This window comes from Humulus lupulus, chromosome 6 (genome assembly GCF_963169125.1).
Source record: "Humulus lupulus chromosome 6, drHumLupu1.1, whole genome shotgun sequence".
NCBI lineage: Eukaryota > Viridiplantae > Streptophyta > Magnoliopsida > Rosales > Cannabaceae > Humulus > Humulus lupulus.
Genome location: NC_084798.1, coordinates 155,755,375 through 155,777,142, shown reverse-complemented (window position 1 = coordinate 155,777,142; position 21,768 = coordinate 155,755,375). Strand labels below are relative to the sequence as shown.

General features: G+C 38.9%; 1 protein-coding gene, 1 non-coding gene and 1 pseudogene across 2 annotated transcripts; 2 read left to right on the top strand and 1 right to left on the bottom strand.

Annotated features, from left to right (window-relative positions):
• Window positions 1–1,749: 1,749 nt before the first annotated feature.
• On the top strand, window positions 1,750–2,997 carry LOC133785582 (uncharacterized; annotated as a pseudogene).
• Window positions 2,998–18,952: 15,955 nt separating this feature from the next.
• LOC133785581 (uncharacterized) lies at window positions 18,953–19,904 on the bottom strand. The gene is made up of 2 exons (XM_062224803.1): window positions 19,571–19,904; window positions 18,953–19,389 (listed from the first exon to the last, which is right to left on the bottom strand). Exons 1-2 carry the CDS (start codon window positions 19,902–19,904, stop codon window positions 18,953–18,955), a joined length of 771 nt encoding a protein of 256 aa, XP_062080787.1.
• An 895-nt stretch (window positions 19,905–20,799) lies between these two features.
• On the top strand, window positions 20,800–20,906 carry LOC133787510 (small nucleolar RNA R71). Its single transcript, XR_009872528.1, has one exon. It is a non-coding gene; the product is annotated as a small nucleolar RNA R71 (small nucleolar RNA).
• Window positions 20,907–21,768: the final 862 nt, after the last annotated feature.

Below are 21,768 nucleotides of genomic sequence, written 5' to 3'. Positions count from 1 at the left end.
ATATCTATGTCAACGTTGTGTTTAGATGTCATATATATATATTATTGATGTAAATATTTATATATATAATATAAAATTATAATTCATTCTATTATATATATATTTTAAAAAAACAATGAACCACTTTTTATTACAATTATAGACAATATTTACAACTTTAAAATTAAGCAAAAACATACATTACACGTTGTTTCTACCTAGTAATACATAATACATATACATGTATAGAAAATCATGCACCTAAATATTATTTGAAAAATGTAATTATTAATTTACAAATAGTATAATATTATATGTTCTTTTAAATTTAAAATTAAATTTAGATTAAGTACTAAATATTGATTTCAATTTTGCAGTTAAATAATTCACTTCATACAACATTCAAAAATGTGCAGGAAGAATGGGTTAGGGTCTTATTATTATTTTTTTCTAGAAAAAATGGGAGTTGCCCCATCTTTGGGCATGACAATAAGATTTCCAACTACGCTTCAGAATGTCCGTCTAGATCTTATAGATGGGTTGTCACCACCTATGATGGGGTGCTAGCTAGCCCCCATCCAAGCACAAGTAGTAGGCTTGCGACCCTGGGTGCACCAAGTAAGGGGGCTGAGCTGGCAGGAATTAACCTTCACATTTAAGGCTCACAAAGTAGCCATTGAGATTCACACCCAAACCACTCACTTGGTGGTAGGGCTCACTTGGTGGTAGGGTATTGATAAGTGAAAAGTGTAATTAAAATTTATTTTATTTAATTTTTTAAAAATTATATGTATATATATGTTTTTAGAAAAATAAATTAAATATATAATAATTTAGTTTATAATATAATTAAAAAAAATAGAAGCTGCAATAACAAGATTGATTGAGTCAAATTAATCACTAAAATGCATTTTTTTCAATGGTACAGAGTGAATTAAGATTTATTTATAGCCTTAAAAATATAAGTCGCAGTTTCTAATCCTTGTGGGATTGTTGAGCCATATACCCAACCAATACATGTTCTCTCTGCATATACGTGTACTTGGCTTTGTGCTTTTATAATAATTAATTCATTTTTTTGAATGAATTTTCACAATAACTTTTGACAATGCAGCTTTACAACGACTTTCGAGACCAAAAATCGAAAACATATTTAAGAAAATTGGATAACCGTGCATACTGTCATGCAATAAATCTCACAATATCTTGGTTCATTACTTGGTAATGAAGGGAAGTTTCCTTGAGCCAAATAAATGGCAACTTGCAAGAAGGTCGGTTGTGACTTGTGTTGTGAGTAGTATTTTAGAGTTGTAGTAATAGAAGAGTAAGTTAAAGAATGAACCTATATGACAAATAGAATAAGATAAGATAAAACGAAAACTAGGAATAGTGACCTTGTGAAGCTAACGAACAGAAGTATCTACGGCGAGGTTGCAGGGCCAAAATTTAACTTGTATTCATCACATGAACAAAGCTGACTTCTTTCGTACATAATTAACACATTAAAATAATACAAGAGGCTTCTATAAAGGAAGATTCTATTGTCATTACCAATAGTTAATCTGAGTATTGTTTACAGTAGTAGCAATTCTTTAATCATTTCTTACTTAAAACCACCAACGCATTCACTAAAATCAACATTTCTGCAAAGTGGTAATGAATCCAACGTACACTATATTATTAGAAACAATCCCAAAGTCCACTTATTAAAAGTATAAAAAGATTACTTGTCATTTTTCAAACTAGCCCTTTTATCTTTCTCGTATATCCATGGAAAGCATAAGAGGAACTAGTTTGTTCTTCATTCTGTTACTCTTTGTGTCGTGTAGTTTGGTACAAATTGAAGCAGCAAATAACAAGCCAGACACCAAGGTATGCTTCGCCAAAAGCAGCCCATGTTTTACGAAGAAGATAACTTGTCCGCAGCAGTGCCCATCAGCAAATCCAACTGACCCTAAAGCTAAAGTTTGTTATGTTAACTGCATCTCTCCCATTTGCCAAGCCGAGTGTAAAAGTAAGATCATAAATAGTCTTTTGTAATAGTACAAGACATCTCATAAATTAGCTAGTATTCATATCATTCTTTGTGTTATAATGTAGATCGAAAACCAAACTGCAATGGACCTGGATCAGCATGCTTGGACCCTCGTTTCATTGGTGGAGACGGTGTCGTTTTCTACTTCCATGGCAAGAGAAACGAGCATTTCAGCTTGGTCTCGGATCCAAACCTCCAAATCAACGCCCGCGGTTCATTGGTCTCCGACCCGCTGGAAGAGCAAGAGACTACACTTGGATTCAAGCTCTCGGTCTTCTCTTTGACTCAAACACCTTCTCACTAGAGGCCACACCAGCTTCCACATGGGACGACCAAGTAGACCATCTTAGATTCTCCTTCAATGGCGAAAATCTTGTCGTCCCAGATAGCCATTTGTCGTTTTGGGAATGCCCAGATACCAGAATTCGAGTTCAAAGAACCTCAAACAAGAACAGCGTCACGGTCAACATCCCTGAAGTGGCTGAGATTTTAGTCAACGTTGTGCCTGTGACCAAAGAAGATGACGAGATTCCCCAACTACCAGATACCTCAAAACGACTGCTTCGCTCATCTTGAGGTGCAGTTCAGATTCTATGGCTTGTCTTCTAAAGTTGAAGGAGTTCTTGGGAGAACTTACCAGCATGATTTCGAAAACCCTGCGAAGCCGGGAGTGGCTATGCCGATTGTAGGAGGTGAAGACAGGTATAAAACGACGTCACTTCTCTCTGCTGATTGTAATGCTTGCAGTTTCTCTCCGGTCAAAGCTTTTGAGCCAAAGAAGTCAATGGAGACGGAGTATCTGGATTGTAGTGGAGCTTCTGGGATTGGAAATGGCATAGTTTGCAGAAAATGAAGAAAACCATTGTTCATTTCATCTGCAAATAAGTTAATGTTTTTATCCTCTTAGATGATTAATTGAAAGGAAAAAAAAATTGTTTAATGTTTTAACCATAGAAGTATTTATGTCAAGAAAGTGTAGCTATCATCTCCATGGAGTGATAAATTTGTTATGCAATGCTATATATTAGTATTTTAAAAATTAATAAAATTGTATTAAATTTTGCACATGTTAGAGCATCTCTAATGTAATGTTATATTAGTAATAAATTGCTAAAATATAGCTCATTTTAGAAAATACTTACTCTAATAGTATGACAAAAATTATACTTAATTAGGCAAGTGCTAAAATTTGTGCCAAATTTGATTATGCATATTTTCGATCACCATAAATACTACATATTTTTGTTTACTTTTATGTCATTTTAATTATTTTAATATTATATTTATCTATTAGTATTAAATATTAGACTATTATCTTATTATTTTTTATTATTATATTTAATTATCAACAATTAAATATAAATTTTTTTATTACTTTTGGTACATTTAAAAAAATATATCAAATAAGCATTAATGAAAAATTGATTTTTGCATCAACTTTTACAATTATGCATTGGACCATATTGGTAAAAATTGTGTCAAATATATCACATATTAATTTTTTGTGCCAAATTTAACATAATAAATACATCTCCAATCTCCCATCTCCCCCATTAGAGACGATATTAAAAATTGTGTCAAATTTAATACATAATATATATAATATATAGTATGTGTGAAATTTAGTACAATAATATATTATTTAGTTTTACCACTTTGCCATTAATTATCAGGTTTATATTCAATTTATTTATTGATATCAATTAAAGACATTTTAACGTATTCTTTGTCTAAATAAGTTAAGACTGTCGTTGTCTGTCACAACTGGTAGAATAATGGAGCTCAAGCAAGGGTTCCTCTCAAAGCCTTGTTAGAATTGGGTTCCTTCTCTTCAAAGTTGGATTATTCTCAATATTGATATTAATATCTACAACAACATGGCTTGTTTAGAGCTGGTGGCTAGCAATTGGAAGAGTACTGTAGTTGCTCTTGCTTGCAAAGAGATTTCTGCCTCGGATCGACTTTTGGCAGAAGCTCTGGCAGTTGTTTACGCAGCTAGCTTTGCTAATACCCAAGGATGGAGCTTTTTGTGATCTTCCAAAGTGATGCTTCTTTGGTTACTAAAAGCTTCTCTCAGCAAGTAGAGCCTACTTGTTTGGTGCTTCAGAATACCCATCGTCTATTCTATCGAGAATGCAAAAAATTTGCGAGTTAGGAGATTCAAAAGGTGAGTTGGAAGACCAATTTCGCAGCCCACAATCTTGCAAAATGGATGCTTCGTTTAGGAAGGGATAACGGATTAAGGAGGACGAACTGGACACAAAGTTGTTGGATAATTATGTCGAGTTTAAGTTTTAATTCTCCTGACTGGGTTCCCTAGTGTGTTTCGATTGTTTCACTGAGGATACCAGCTTAGTTCAATTTAGTTTGTTGTGTTGTGTTCTCTTGATGGGGGTGCACTTCTCTATGTTTTCTTGGGTAATTTTCCTGTCACTTTACTTCTCCAAATGCTCTTTATTCATTTTTGCATCTAAAAAAAAAAAAAATCAATGAAGACGGTAATTAAATTTAAAATGTGAAAAATCATTTACAAATAATCAAGGTTGGCTTTTTGCAATGCTTGGTTGGTTATCACCCAATATCTTGTCACTACAAAAAAATCATGTAGTACCGAGGGCACAATACCGATAACATGTCATCGATATATGTATTTTTGCATAGGCGGGAATCGTTCACAGGCCGAGAAAATATTAAGTTCCTATACCAAGAACATCTCGGTATAGGGTCTTTGTCTTTGTAGAATCTCATTTATATAAGTCTATATGCATGCTCCTTATTCCACAAAATAACATACAATAGAAAGCATATACATGTATAGAACTGATTTTCACACATAAATTCGTAAATACAACAATAAAACCATTAAAGTATGTTGTGCAAATTGAGATTTGATTAAATACGCAAGTGTACGCAATCACACAAGTAATACAATGATAAGTAGATCATCTCCACAGTGATTGCAAAATAGAAAAATAAGCAAAAACAATTACTAAACAACTTAAAGATGTTGACAATTAATGGGTTGTTTGTGAGCTAAACAAAAAATTAAAAAGATAAAAATACTGAAAATAAAACTGAACTAAACAAGGTAATTCAAAAGAAACACATGGATTGTAAAATTGACTTGAATTATTAATTTTCCCCTATGTTAATTATACTGAACAGATTGTGGCAGCAATATTTTAGCAAAACTCCAAGGTTAACAAGAATTCAATAAAAACTCATAAAACATTCCGAAATTTCATGATATTAATTCTTTTACCTAATTAAACATATTCCTATGCCAAATCAAATTTAAGATTACAAATTCAAGGTTCATTTCTCAAAAGTTACACTAGGCAAATAACACATCGCTATGTTACTTACTAACATAACCTAATATAGATTATGACTTGTGTCATTCAAGTTCTTTCCATTATATTTAATCCTTCCAGCATCAAACATAATTAAATAATCTTGTCATTGCTGGCCAAACAACAACAAGAAATTAACAATAAGCACACTTGAATGAACAAGAGAAATTTCACTAAAATAAGGCACAAGAAATTACTACACTATAACACAGGGTTCATCAACAATTCAAGCCACACAAAAAATTAGTTCATGCCTGAGTTAAAGAGCATTAATCTCAATTCAATACAGCCCATAAGTTAGAAATCAAACTAGAAAAAATATAAAATGAAGTTTAGAAACAAGAGAAAGAACAAATCCAATTGATGCTTGAGCTTCTTTATGCGTTCTCCTCTTCTTCTTCCTTGATTTCAGGTTTTTCTTCCTCTTTCTTGCTTTTCTTTCCCCCAAAAATGTGAGACTCTCCTTTCTCCCAAAAAAATGGCCGCCTCCTCCACTCTTTCACGTGATGCTCCCTTTTTTAACCTAGGGTAGAATTCCCTTCTAAAATTAGTAAGCCCAATCCACAACTTTTCCCCTTTTAGGCCCTTTCTTTAATCCACCACAATTTTGACATAAGAGTGCCTATGTGGCTATTTTTACACCTCAGCCTAGCTGGAAAAACCTTTTAGCAATGACTTTTTCTAGCTAGGCTATAGTTGACCACGTTGCTCCAGAATGCTGCAACAATCCTCTTAGCAAAAGTGCATATTTCAGCATGTTTCCACTATTTCTTGCCAACTTTTCCACTCCTTTTGCTTCCCAAACTAGCTTGAGCTCCTTTATCACAAAAAATGGAAGCAGAGTAATTATATAAGTCCAAAATAGTTAAAACAAACTCAACTATAAACTTAAACTACACAAGACACAAAGATCAAATTAATTAAAACTGTAACGCCCTGAATAGTCAAGACCGTTACACTGTGTTTTTATAAAGGTGTAAGACTTGCTAATCAAGTCATTTAGTTAGAAACGTGTTACTGAGACTATAGTTGAACTAGGGTTAAAATTTTTCTATCACAAAAGTTACAATTCATATATTCAAACATACTTTTACATGAGATCCCTAAAGTAATAACGTTTAAAAAGACAGTTTACAAAATTTCAGGTTAAAAGTACAGCTACTAGCCATTCTAAGGGCAAAACAGACATTCAGGATTTTCCTGTCCTGTACCACTCATCGGCCGTGGCGACCGATCAGCTGACTATGTACATTCAGCCTCAAAGCTCTCCCACTCAGGACTGGTCCACTTTACCTTTGCCTTTACCTGCACCACGTAGCACCCGTCATCAGTCAAACAATCAGATAATTCATACAGTGTAAACGTACACTCAACAGTCCAAGACATGCATACAATAGGGCATTCAACATACCAAGCTTATTAATTATCATTAACAACCAATTCACATATAACAATCAGGGTCGACGCCCTTAGGTCGCACCCCCTATTTACGCCACTGACTTCGGCTCGCTTAAACCGAGCTAAGTGAATATCAAGCTGTCCTCAGCTACAAGTGGCCGAGCCGCGCCCTGTGCGCAAATATTGATTCCGACACTCTTAGGTCGTTTATCACATGTCCCATGGAATATTACCATCTATGACATCATACAAATATAGGGAGCTCTTAGTCCCAACATAATCACATAACCGGGTGCAGTTTTCTTACCATTGAATTCTGATAGCTTTGATCAATGATGACAACCCTCAAGCACGATCCCTTCCGAGCCCTAGCGTACACCTAGTCACGATCATAAGTTAGAACCATTACTGAACTTCAATCCCAAAACCTAATCTCGGGACCAACCCCGAGCCCCCGGGCAAAAACCCTAAGAAATAACCTAAAAATCCCCTTCTGGAAACAGGGTAGCGCTACAATTCCATAAAGAGGTTGCTTTAGCGCTACAAACAGAGCCAAAAAGCCCTCTGATCACAAGGCCTAGCGCTGTAGCGCCCAAAGGCTAGCGCTACAGCGTTAGTCACAGCACAGCCAACCCTATTTTTTCTTCCTTCGATTTTTCCCGAGCCAAACTTCTACAAAATCCTTCCAAACCTCAACCATATCCCAAAGCAAGCCTACCAACATCTATAACACATCCCATAAGACCCAACCATATGAAAATCAACCACATGCACCCCAAGATAAAGAATTCACCATGATTGAGCTTGAAGCTCAAAAACTCAACAGAAAACAATAGAAACTTCAGGACTTTAAAGCTAGAACCTTCAATGTAGAATTTCAACCTAGGTTATCTCTAGTATCCTTTCAGCCTCAAGCCCTTCACTTCCTCAAGATTATCCCCCTTGATTCCATCCAAAACTCAAGTTTAGAAAACCATCTCAGCTAAAACCAGAAATTCAAGAAAAGAACCTTAAAATTTACCTCAATTGGATGACTATCTTCTGCTATTCCTCAAGCTTTGTCAAGAATCCAATGAATAAGCTTTGACCTAGCCCTCCTCTGAACCACAGCTTCAAAAGCCCCAAGAAATGAAGAAAAAATCCCAAATCGAGAGAGAGAAGAGACTTCTATTTTTCCTTCTTTCCTTTTCCTTCTTCTTTTCTTTTCCTTTTTCAGCTTCCTTTAAATTCTAGACATTCCACTAAGTGCATAAAGGCTGAGTAATACTTATCTTTGATTTTTAAACAAAATGACCAATTTGCCCCCTCCCATAATTCCTAAGCCTTTAAATCAATCTAGGGGCATTTTGGTCATTTGCCCCCAATTCTCGTTAATTCCTCGAATGTCTCTAATATATACCGCTTACTTCCCAACACCTAACTAATCACCAATTATATTCCTCAATATCAAATAGACTCCAATATATTTTCTAAATTCCCAGAAATACCCCGAGGCTCGCCCCGAGCCGGGTATAAATGCTCGCTGTGACTTTTCCGCTAAACCGCTCACTAGGATCGCCTTGAGTCACAAGCTACAAATATATCCACATAATAATGTGGTCTGAAAAATTTATCACAGATATTTACATTTATGCCCTCAACGGGCCAAAATTACGAATATGCCCTTATAACCTAATCAGGGCCTACATGCATACTAGTACACATAGTCATGCATCACATATATCCAAATAATTATATAAGCATGCATTTAATCATTTAAATCACATATAATGCAGTTATGCCCTCCCGTCACACTAATCAAGGCCCTTAAGCCTTATTATTAAATTATGGTCGTTACAGCTATCCCCTCCTAATGAGAATTTCGTCCTCGAAATTTACCTGAATAACTCGGGATACTGATCCTGCATTGCTGACTCAAGCTCCTAGGTCGCCTCCTCGACCCTACTATTCCTCCATAACACTTTAACAAGAGGAATCGTCTTATTGGGTAGAACTTTATCCTTCCGATCCAAAATCGGAACCGGTTGTTCCTCATAAGACATATATGTCTGCAATTCCAGATCTTCATACTTCAACACATGTGTCGTATCTGAGACGTACTTCCAGAGCATAGAAACATGGAATATGTCATGGACTCCTGACAACGACGGTGGCAAAGCTAACCTGTAAGCCACCTGACCGATCTTTTCCAAGATCTCAAAAGGTTCGATGAACCTAGGGCTTAGCTGGCCCTTCTTCCCAAACCTCCTCACCCCTCGCAGTGGTGAAACTCAAAGAAACACATGGTCCCCAACCTAGAATTCCACGTCTCTATGCTTGGGATCAGCGTAGCTTTTTCTGTTTGCTCTGTGAGGCGAGCATCCTAACTCGGATCTTCTCAATAACTTCATTTGTCTTTTGAACCATATCCGGCCCCAAATACTTCCACTCACCCATCTCACCCCAATGAATGGGTGATCTACATCTCTTCCCATACAACATCTCATAGGGAGCTACTCCAATCATCGATTGGTAACTATTGTTATATGAAAACTCAATCAACGGAAGATACTTACTCCACGATCCCTCAAAGTCAATCACACATGCTCTGAGCATATCCTCCAATACCTGAATCGTCCTCTCAGACTGTTCATCAGTCTAAGGATGAAAGACCGTGCTGAACTTCAGCTGAGTCCCTATAGCCTTCTGCAAACTACCCCAAAACTTTGAGGTAAAGATAGGATCCCGGTCTGACACTATAGATTTAGGAACCCCATGGAGACGTACGATCTCCCTCACATACAACTCTGCATACTGATCCACAATATATGTCGTCTTCACGGGAAGAAAATGAGCTGACTTGGTGTATCTATCCACTATCACCCACACCGAGTCACGAAGCCCTACTATCCTGGGTAACCTCCCACAAAATCCATCGTAAGATCCTCCCATTTCCACTCGGGAATACCCAAAGGCTGAAGCAACCTTGCCGGTCACTGATGCTCAGCCTTCACTTGCTGATAGGTTAAACATCTGGCTACGTACTCCACCACATCCTTCTTCATTTCGGGCCACCAATATAACGCACGTAGATCCCGATACATCTTCGTGGTACCAGATGAAGTGAGTACAACGTTGTCTGTGACTCCTCTAATATCTCTTATCTGATCCCCTCATCAGCTGGAAGACAAATCCGTCCCTGATACCGTAGTAAGCCAACCTCAGAAATAGAATAGTCCTTTGCTACTCCCACTAAGACATTCTCCCTAACCTCCTGTAACTGAGCGTCTACCAATTGACCTTCCTTAATTCGCTCTAGCAGGGTCAACTACAGAGTAATATTGGCCAACCGACCCACCACCAATTCTATTCCCGCTCTGACCATCTCATCAGCTAACTCTCTCAAGATCTGGGTGGAGCTATATAACTGACCTGGGCCCCTCCGGCTCAACGCATCCGCAACTACATTGGCTTTCCCCGGATAGTAAATAATATCACAATCATAATCCTTTACCAACTCCAGCCAACGTCTCTGCCTCATGTTCAGGTCCTTCTGTGTGAAAAAATACTTCAAACTCTTATGATCGGTGTATATCTCGCACTTCTCCCCATATAGATAATGCTGCCAAACTTTCAGTGCGAATACCATCGCTGCTAACTCCAAGTCATGGGTAGGATACCGTCGCTCATACTCCTTCAGCTGTCGTGACGCATAAGCAATGGCTTTCTCGTTCTGCATCAACACACAGCCTAAACCCAACCTCGATGCATCACAATAAACCACAAACTTTCCTTCCCCCGAAAGAAGACTCAACACAGGCGCGGTAATAATTCGTCACTTTAATTCTTGGAAACTATTTTCACACTTTTCTGACCAGATAAACTTCAACTTCTTTCGTGTCAATTTAGTCATCGGTGCCGCTAACTTCGAGAAGCCTTCCACAAACTGTTTGTAGTAACCTGCTAGACCAAGAAAACTCTGCACCTCCGAGGCGTTCCTTGGCCTCGGCCAACCCCTAACTGCCTCCACCTTAAATGGATCCACCTTAATCCCATCTGCACCAACAATATGTCAAAGGAATGTCACTTCTGGTAGCCAAAATTCACATTTCTTAAACTTGGTGTACAACTGATGCTCCTTCAATCTCTACAAAACCTGTCAAAGATGAAACTCGTGCTCTGCCTCTGAACTAGAGTACACTAAGATGTCGTCGATGAAGACAATAACAAACTGATCCAGAAAGTCCTTGAACACCCTATTCATTAGATCCATAAAGGCTGTTGGGGCATTTGTCAAACCAAACGATATGACCAGAAACTCATAGTGCACATACCTCGTCCGAAAGGTCGTCTTCGGTATGTCCTCGTCCTTGATCCTTAACTGGTGATAACCTGATCGAAAATCAATATTTGAGAACACCGTCTTACCCTGCATCTGATCGAACAAGTCATCAATCCTTGGTAGTGGATACTTATTCTTGATAGTTAACTTGTTCAATTCCCTGTAGTCTATAAACATTCTCAGAGCTCCATCCTTCTTCTTCACAAACAAAACTGGAGCTCCCTATGGAGAGTAGCTAGGTCTGATGAACCCCAAATCCAGAAGCTCCTGTAATTGTATCTTCAATTCCTTCAGTTCTGCCGGTGCCATTCTATATGGTGCCCTCGACACTGGCTCTGTCCCTGGCGCCAACTCAATAACAAACTGAATCTCCCTACGCGGCAGCAGTCCGGGTAAGTCCTCAGGAAACACATCCAAGAACTCGCAAACCAATCTGGTCTCCTCCTGTCTTGTTGGCAAAACCTTAGTGGTATCTACCACACTAGCCAGAAAACCTATACATCCTCCCTGCACCGCTCCCACAAAGACAAAGGGATCCTCACCCTCCGGCTCAAAGGTCACCATCTTCTTTCTGCAGTCAATAGTAGCTCGGTATCTAACCAGCCAATCCATGCCTAAAATCATATCAAAGTCCTCCATACCCAACTCAGTCAAGTCTACTGACAATTCCCTACCATCAACCATTACTGGCAGTGCTCTAATCCACCTCCTAGAAACTACCAGTTCTCCTGTAGGCAAAATAGTCCCAAATCCTGAAGTATAATACTCACTAGGTCTACACAGTCTATCAATTACCTTACTCAAAACAAACGAATGTGTATCACCAGAGTCAATCAATACAGTAAAAGAAGAGCCAGCGCTAGAAAGCTGGCCTGTCACTACCGAGGGACTAGCTTCGGCCTCTGCCTGCGTCAGGGTGAACATTCGAACTAGAGTCAAGTTGTCCACCTTCCCTGCATCTCCTTTCTTCACTGTTGGGCAGTCCTTCTTGAGGTGTCCCAGTACCCCACACACATAACAGGCCTTAGCTCGACATTCACCCGGATGGCATCTTTTGCACCTCATGCACTCACGATAGCTCCTCCATGAATCACCGCCATCCTGACGGCCATCCTGGGTACCCCGACCCCTCTTATCAGGACCGGAAGCAGTCAAAGTATCAGTGGTCTTCCTCTTCAGATCACTGGGGCCTCCTCCCCTACCAGACCCAGAATATGGAGGCACCACCCTGCGACCCTCCCGCCTTACTGCACTCTCCATCCAGATCTTATTCTCCGCTTCCTCAGCGGTAAGAGCCTTCTCAACAGCCTGGGCATAAGTTGTCCCCCCAGGAACTGTTGTAATCCTCACATCTCGGGCTATCATAGCATTAAGCCCTCTGATAAATCTGACCTGCCTAGCTGAATCAGTAGGCACAAGATTTGGTGCAAACTTCGCAAGTCTGTCGAACTTCAAGGCATATTTTGTAACTGTCATGCTGCCCTGAACCAACCCCACAAACTCATTTACCTTTGTTGCCCTGATGGCAACGTTATAGTTATTTATGACTGAATAGGTCCTTGAATCCTTCCCAACTCAGAGTGGTCACATCTCTGGTCTGTGATGCCACTTCCCACCAGATACGGGCATCCTCTCTCAACATATATGTGGCACAGGCCACTCTGTCATGTCCCTCTACCCTCATGAAATCCAGGATAGTAGTAATCATGGTCATCCACTATTCGACCTTCAATGGATCAGGTCCTCCCTCAAAGATTGGGAGCTGCTATTTCCTGAACTGCTCATACAACGACTCTTATCTATTCCCAACCTTTACTGGCTGTACAACTGGTACCACTGCAGGTGGCACAATAGGGGCAGCACTCCTTAACGGAGCCTGCTGTCGCAGAATTCAGAACTGCTCATCCTGGCTCTGTAGCCGTGCTTGCATGTCTGCCATAAGTTGCTGCCAGTTCTTTAGGGGATTGGCAGAGGGGTCTGGCCCTGGTCATCATCTCTAGTCTCAGACCTGATGCCGGCTTGTTGCGTAGATTTCCTTGGACGGATAGTTATCCAAGTTAATCTGCAATCAACGACTCGGCAGTCAGACTATGATGAAAGGGTAATAATCCTTCCATGATCCACCATTAGAACTAAAACATTCACAAATAATCAAGATATAACAGTTTATCCAAGTATTAATCCATATATTCACTCACATGCATAGCAATGCTAATAAGCATGCCTCAATATCATCACACAATAGTCAAGGGCCGGGCCCTATCAGTATCTCATGCTTCCTATTATCATACATATATCAGCATTCATAATCCTTTCTAATCATTTAAGCATATAATCATGCATACACAATTACCAAACCTTGAGTCGAGCTTGTCTTTCGCGCCGAATGTACATGTCCAGCCAGTCTTCAGGAACCCTTAAACCTAGGACGCTCTGATACCAAGTTCTAACGCCCGGGATAGCCAAGACCATTACACTGTGTGTTTATAAAGGTGCAAGACTTGCTAATAAAGTCATTTAGTTAGAAACGTGTTATTGAGACTTTAGTTGAACTAGGGTTAAAAGTTTTCGGTCACAAAAGTTACAATTCATATATTCAAACATACTTTTACATGGGATCCCTAAAGTAATAACGTTTAAAAAGACAGTTTACAAAATTTCAGGTTAAAAGTACAGCTATTAGCCACTCTAAGGGCAAAACAGACATTTAGGCTTTTCCCATCTTGTACCACTCCTTGGCCGTGGCGACCGATCAGCTGACTATGTACATTAAGCCTCAAAGCTCTCCCACTCAGGACTGGTCCACTTTACCTTTGCCTTTACTTGCACCATGTTGCACCCGTGAGCCAAGGCTCAGCAAGAAAACACGATAACAGAGCATAATCATCAGTTAAACAATCAGATAATTCATACAGTGTAAACGTACACTCAACAGTCCAAGACATGCATACAATCAGGCATTCAGCATACCAAGCTTATCAATTATCATTAACAACCAATTCACATATAACAATCAGGGTCGACACCCTTAGGTCGCACCTGCTATTTACCCCACAGACTCCGGCCCGCTTAAACTGAGCTAAGTGAATATCAAGCTGTCCTTAGCTACCAGTGGCCAAGCCGCGCCCTGTGCGCAAATATTGATTTCGAAACTCTTAGGTCATTTATCACATGTCCCATGGCATAATACCATCTATGAAATCATACAAATATAGGGAGCTCTTAGTCCCAACATAATCACATAACCAGGTGCAGTTTTCTTATCTTTGAATTCCGATAGCTTTGATCAATGATGACAACCCTCAAGCACGATCCCTTCCGAGCCCTAGCGTACACCTAGTCACGGTCATAAGTTATAACCATTACCGAACTTCAATCCCAAAACCTAATCTCAGGACCAATCCCGAGCCCTCGGGAAGCCCTAATTCCACCAAACGGGGTGGTGGAATCAAACCCCGAGCCCCCGGGCAAAAACCCTAAGAAATAACCTAAAAATCCCCTTCTGGAAACAGGGTAGCGCTACAACGCCATAAAGAGGTTGCTTTAGCGCTACAAATAGAGCCAAAAATCCCTCTGATCACAAGGCCTAGCGCTGTAGCGCCCAAAGGCTAGCGCTGCAACGCTAGTCACAGCACAGCCAACCCTGTTTTTTCTTCCTTCGATTTTTCCCGAGCCAAACCTCAATCATATCCCAAAGCAAGCCTACCAACATCTATAACACATCCCATAAGACCCAACCATATGAAAATCAACCACATGCACCCCAAGATAAAGAATTCACCATGATTGAGCTTGAAGCTCAAAAACTCAACAGAAAACAATAGAAACTTCAGGACTTTAAAGCTAGAATTTCATACCTTCAATGTAGAATTTCAACCTAGGTTATCTCTAGTATCCTTTCAGCCTCAAGCCCTTCACTTCCTCAAGATTATCCCCCTTGATTCCATCCAAAACTCAAGTTTAGAAAACCATCTCAGCTAAAACTAGAAATTCAAGAAAAGAACCTTAAAATTTACCTCAATTGGATGACTATCTTCTGCTATTCCTCAAGCTTTGTCAAGAACCCAATTAATAAGCTTTGACCTAGCCCTCCTCTAAACCACAGCTTCAAAAGCCCCATGAAATGGAGAAAAAATCCCAAACCGAGAGAAAGAAGAGACTTCTATTTTTCCTTCTTTCCTTTTCATTCTTCTTTTCTTTTCCTTTTTCAGCTTCCTTTAAATTCTAGACATTCCACTAAGTGCATAAAGGCTGAGTAATACTTATCTATGATTTTTAAACAAAATGACCAATTTGCCCCCTCCCATAATTCCTAAGCCTTTAAATTAATCTAGGGACATTTTGGTCATTTGCCCCCAAGTCCCGCTAATTCCTCGAATGTCTCTAATAGTTACCGCTTACTTCCCAACACCTAACTAATCACCAATTATATTCCTCAATATCAAATAGACTCCAATATATTTCCTGAATTCCTAGAAATACCCCGAGGCTCGCCCCGAGCCGGGTATAAATCCCTGCTGTGACTTTTTCGCTAAACCGCTCACTAGGATCGTCTCGAGTCACAAGCTACAAATATATCCACATAATAATGTGGTCTCAAAAATTTATCACAGATATTTACATTTATGCCCTCAACGGGCCAAAATTACGAATATGCCCTTATAACCTAATCAGGGCCTACATGCATACTAGTACACATAACCATGCATCACATATATCCAAATAATTATATAAGCATGCATTTAATCATTTAAATAACATATAATGCAGTTATGCCCTCCCGGCACACTAATCAGGGCCCTTAATCCTTATTAGTAAATTTGGGTTGTTACAAAAACATTAATGATTAAAGACTCAATTCAACACTCTTTTCTTATAAACTTAATTGTAAAAGAAGACTAACTCTATATCATAGAGTTATTGCTTGGCCTCGAGTGATGAATCTAAAAAAAATAACAAAAGATACAAAAGACACACAAATTGAACAACAAAAGAACAAGGAAAACAACAAAAACAAGATACAACAAGAGAGGATAATCTTTGATTTGCCAATGTTAAAAAGGGGAAGGCTCTCAAGAATATTATTTTGAATAAGAGAAGCTGAATTTTGAACTTACACAAGCTTTAAAATAAACTCTTCAAGCATTAATGTTGCTGTCAAAATATGAGTCAAGTGTTTCACCCTTTAGTGCATGCATAGCTTTTCCTAAACATTTTCAATCACCAAAAATCAAACTAGACCTTGGTCCTAAAGCTTAAATAATGGCTCCAAAAGTTACTTAGTGATTCTTTCTCCACTAATGTAGACAAACACCACACCAAAGATCAATAGGACTTTATCAAGCTTGTAATGATAGGCTAGGGTGAAGGTAGGATAAGATATATTAATTTTGGCTCGAATCACCCTAAGCACCTCAATCTTTCTAGGACCTAAATCAATGCACACATTAATTTTCCCAAATAACACCCCACAACAAATTATAACTCTTGCCACTAGCCTTTATTACTAACATACAAAAACAAAAACTAAAACAAACTTTCCTTTTAATTGAAGAGTTACACCCCAAACATATTTACAAGCATACTTTATTACTTTTTTTTTTTAGCTTTGCTTTGATGCAAGGGAGTGCACTCTATAATCTTTTCTTTTGATTTTTCTTTTGGATTTTCTATTTTTTTTAGAATGAAGATAAACAACTAGTTGGCAAGAGAACAAGAAAAATGATAATACACTCTCCCGCCAAACTCAAAATTCAACATTGTCCCCAATGGTGAAAATAAGAAAAAGAGGAAAATGAAAACGCTCACCCAATGCCTCTCGCACTCTCTATTCCTCTTAACCCCCAAAAAACAACAACAAATAAATCCTATAAAGATCAAGGTGCTAAAGGGTGTGGTGAAAAGAGGCTATTATTTATAGCTAGGCTAATAAGTGGCTAACCAAGAAAATGACACTTAAGCTCAACGGGGTGACTAGGGATAAAAATGCATAAAGGGTAGGCTTCAAAGGCTCAAATGGTCCAAGGATGGCCTAAATCATGTCATTGGTGTGGTGTTGCCCAGGATTTCACCTCAAGGACAATCACTAAGTAATTCTAGAAACTTAAGCTCTCACAAGAAACTAGCTCTTTCTAGGGTTTCAAAAATGTTTAATCAAGCTATGCACACACTAAAACGAGGAACACTCTCTTCAATCAATTGCTAGAAACATTTATACCCAAATAATTTAGCTTAAAAACTCAAGCAAGAATCACATTCAGCTTTAACTTAGATTTATTATATTTTTGTAGTTTTTTTTAAGAATGTCATCGAGCCCCCTAGTGAACACTAACAAAGACAAATAATATCCTCAAAAGAATGACAACACAACAAGACAAAGACAAACTAAAAACAGAACAAAGATAACTATATTAATAAAGTACCTTCCTAGCAACAAAACACAAGGTAAATGACTCAAATTTCGGTGCTCACTGCACAAAAATCACCAAAGAAACATAACTAACTAAGTACAACACAGAGCACCCAATACACAAAACACAAAATTCATTATCAACAATTGAGACCAAAGTATAACACAACACAAAATTTCCAGTAAGCAAGAACTACACCTAAAACAGAGAATACAAAGAAACAAGCATAAACAAAATCCAATTGGGGAGTAGAGTTCAGAAATGCTCATTCGACGAATATACAGGCTCTGCTCAAGGGATGCACAGCTAGGTCACTCGGTGCTTTGGTGAGGCGCAACTAGTTGTAGATGGAGAGTTCTCGGTGATGCTCATGGAGTTCTTGCGATTCTCGCTTTCTGGGCTGGATTCTCTTGGGGTTTTCTGGGCATGACGGGATCGGGTTTCTCACAGAAGGGCCGAGCTCACGGAAGGCGAGGTGCGGCTGGGTTCTAGGACATGGAGCTCGGAGTGGCTACGAATGGGGCTCGTAGGGCGATGGGAAGCAAAGGCAGATGCCTAGGGACTCTTGGCCTGGGTTCGGGGATCTCGCAGGAAGGAGGGAGGCGGAGCTGGGTTTGGTGCTAATTTTGCAGGCGGTGGTGCTTGGAGGTGAGGAAAATGGTGGTGGTGGCTTAGGAAAAGGACAGAGGCATGAAGAGAAAAAGGAATGAGGGCATTCGGGTTAGGGTATGGTCTTGAGTAGCTTGGGGTTATTATTATTATTCCTTTTTTTTTTCTGAGTGAAACCACGCCCTATTCAAATTGTGCCTGCTTCAAATTGGCTAAATTTTTGCTTCAGCAAATTTTTTGACGGAACTCCTCTTTTTTTTTTTGGAATTTTTGCTCTCTGCTTCCTGAAGCAAAAAGTTCGCAAAATCATCAGACCCTGAATTTACTTCTAGAATACCAATTTCTCACCTTTGAACCCCTGAAACACAAGAACAAACGTAACACTACTTCCAAAAACAACATTACACTAAAATGAAATTAACATAAAAAAAATTAAAATGAAAACAACTAAAAACACTAATATATATTTTTTCATTCTTTTTAATTGATATTTTTTCTAGTTTTTTTTTTCATCATTCATTTTTTTCTATTATTTTTTTAATGAATTTTTATTCTTTCTTTCATTGAGTTGCTTTACAAATGGATCCTCCAAAAACCATAGCAACCCAAACTTCACTTTTTTTTTCTAAGGATCTTTCAAGGAAACCGAGGTTTGGTATTGCTCAACCTCACTTCCCCCAAAATTTGTTCCTTTCCTTGTTACCTTAAATGCTCTCCCCAAATGCTCATCATATAATTCCACCACACCATTGGGAAACACCTTGTTCACGAAGAAACCACAATCACAACTTGATTTCACTAGAGATTTTGAGAAAAACACTCTCTTCCCAACTTCCAACATTTGCGATTATGGCTTTCTACTATGTTTCTTTTTCTTCTTCTTTTTCTTTGGTAGCTTTGGAAGATGAGATGGTTCTTCTTCCTTACTTATCCATGGCTCACTACCTTTCTCAATTTCTTCAAAAGGGACCTTTTTCTTCACTCCCTTGCTATGCTTTTCATGCATCATTTCAATCAACTTGAAGTAAGAAGCACTTATGGCCAAGCAAGCTTCAACTTCATTAAGAGATCGTATAGGATTAAAATCCTTGAATGTGACTTGTTCATCTTGAGCTCGAATGGTGAGCTCTCCTTTTTCAACATCTATCAACGTCCTCCCGGTGGCAAGAAATGGTCTCCCCAAGATGATCAGTACATCCCTATCTTCCTCATAGTCAAGAATAATAAAATCTACCGGAAAAATGAACTTGTCAAGTTGTACTAAGACGTCTTCAATCTTTCCCTCTGGATGCACCATAGAACGGTTAGATAATTGCAAAGTGAGTGTAGTTGGCCTTGCTTTTCCAATTCCCAACTTCTTAAAAATGGACATGGGCATCAAATTAATTCTAGCTCCCAAATCACAAAGAGCTTTACCAACTTCTCGCCCCCCCCCCCCCCCCAATAGAAATTGGAATTGTGAAACTGCATGGATCCTTCAACTTTGGAGGAATTTTATTCTTCAAAATAGCACTACAACCTTCAGTTAAAGCAACCGTTTCAAATTTGCCAAGCCTCCTTTTCTTTGTCAAAATATCCTTTAAGAACATCACATAATTATGCATATGTTCCAAAGCTTCCACTAGAGGTATGTTGATGTGGAGTTGCTTCAAAACATCCAAAAATCTTTGAAATAGGCTATCTTGCTGCTGCTTTTGAAATCGCTGAGGAAATGGTGGAGGTGGCTTGCTAATTAGCTTCTCTGATGCATTTTGCGGAGGAATTGCTTCAGCATTTGCTTCAGGATCAGTATTGGACATATTCGAACTCCCAACTCTTTTTTCTTTTTTCCACACTACTTTAGATTGAAGTGGGCTCATTTTTTCTCTTAGGATTGTCCTCATTCTACTCCAGATTTTTACCACTCCTCAAAGTGATCGCCTTGCATTGCTCTTTACCATCTCTCCTTGGATTTTCGGTGTCACTAGGCAAGGTTCCTAGTGGTCTATTCCTCAACTCATTAGCTAGCTGCCCCATTTGAATCTCTAGGTCCCTCAAGGAGGCCGCTTGGCTTTGAATCACAGAATCATTCTTGGCCATATATTCTTTCATTAAACTCTCCAACGAGCTTGATTGAGACACTTGAGGAGGAGGGGGCTGAGCTCTTGGTGGTTATTGAGAAAACCCCGGTGGATATGTAGGATTGTTTTGCATTGGTGCTCCGCTTGAACTAGTTCCTTAACCCTCCATGAGAAATTTGGATGCTGCCTCCATCCTGGATTATAAGAGTTTGAATATTGGTTATTACGATTGGCATTTTGATTCCCCACATAACAAACTGAAGTGGGATTTGAAGGACAACTCTCAAAAGTGTGCCCATCTCCACAATAAACACAAGACACATCAACAACTTGTCCCATAGCAACTGGTTGTACCGTTCCCCCCAATCTCATGTTCTTGAGAAGGTTAGTCATTGATGAAACTTGAGCGGTCAAAGCTGTCAATGCATCTACTTCAAGTACACCCGCTACTTTTTGACTTGTTGAGGCTCTAGCATCGAACCATTGGTAATTGTTGCTAGCAATCCTTTCCAAAATCTCATAGGCTTCATTGTAGGACTTAGAGAGCATAGCCCCATTAGCTGAAGCATCCAACACCATGCGAGTGGAAGAATTAAGCCCATTATAGAATGTTTCCATTTGTATACAATGCGAAATCCCATGGTGTGGGCACTTTCTCAATAACTCTTTAAATCTCTCCCAAGCTTCACAAAAGGATTCATCTTCCAGCTACTGAAAAGACATGATTTCATTGCGAAACATGGCATTTTTGGTAGGAGGAAAGTACTTCATCAAGAATTTTTCAGCCAACTCATTCCATGCAGTCACCGAGTCAGGAGAAAGTGTGTTGAGCCAAGCTCTAGGGCCTCGTCACTCACACATTGTAGCTTGAAAGAATCGCTCACCTCCAAAAATGAACGAAGATGAAGATGAGGATCCTAAGTAGATAGCCCACTAAATTGACCCACTGTTTACAACATTCGGAACATCACGGGCTTTAACTCGAATTGGGGTGCTTGAATTTCAGGCTTAACAATGCCCGAATTGAGCTCATTGAACATGGGGGCAGCATACTCCCTTATGGCTCTCTCTCTATTATCAGCCATAGCAATCTCGTTAGTGATATTATTAGCACCCTCAACCTTCAAACTCTTCAGCCATATTAAGGCAATTTTGAGCCTGTTGTTCCCTTAGTCTTCTTCTAGCTGTTCGTTCAATCTCAAAGTCAATAAGAGCTAGTTCAATGTCTTCTTGCTCATTCATATAGTAGATCACATGAGAAAACACAAGAGCAAGAAAATAATATTACACAGATTTCTAATTCCAATCCTAGGCAACGACGCCAAAAACTTGTTGTGCAATTTGATATTTGATTTAACTACACAAGTGTACGCAATCACACAAGTAATACAATGATAAGTAGATCATCTCCACAGGGATTGCAAAATAGAAAAATAGGCAAAACAATTACTAAACAACTTAAAGATATTGACAATTAATGGGTTGTTTGTGAGCTAAACGAAATATTAAAAAGATAAAAATACTGAAAATAAAACTGAACTAAACAAAGTAATTCGAAAGAAACACGTGGATTGTAAAATTGACTTGAATTATTAATTTTCCC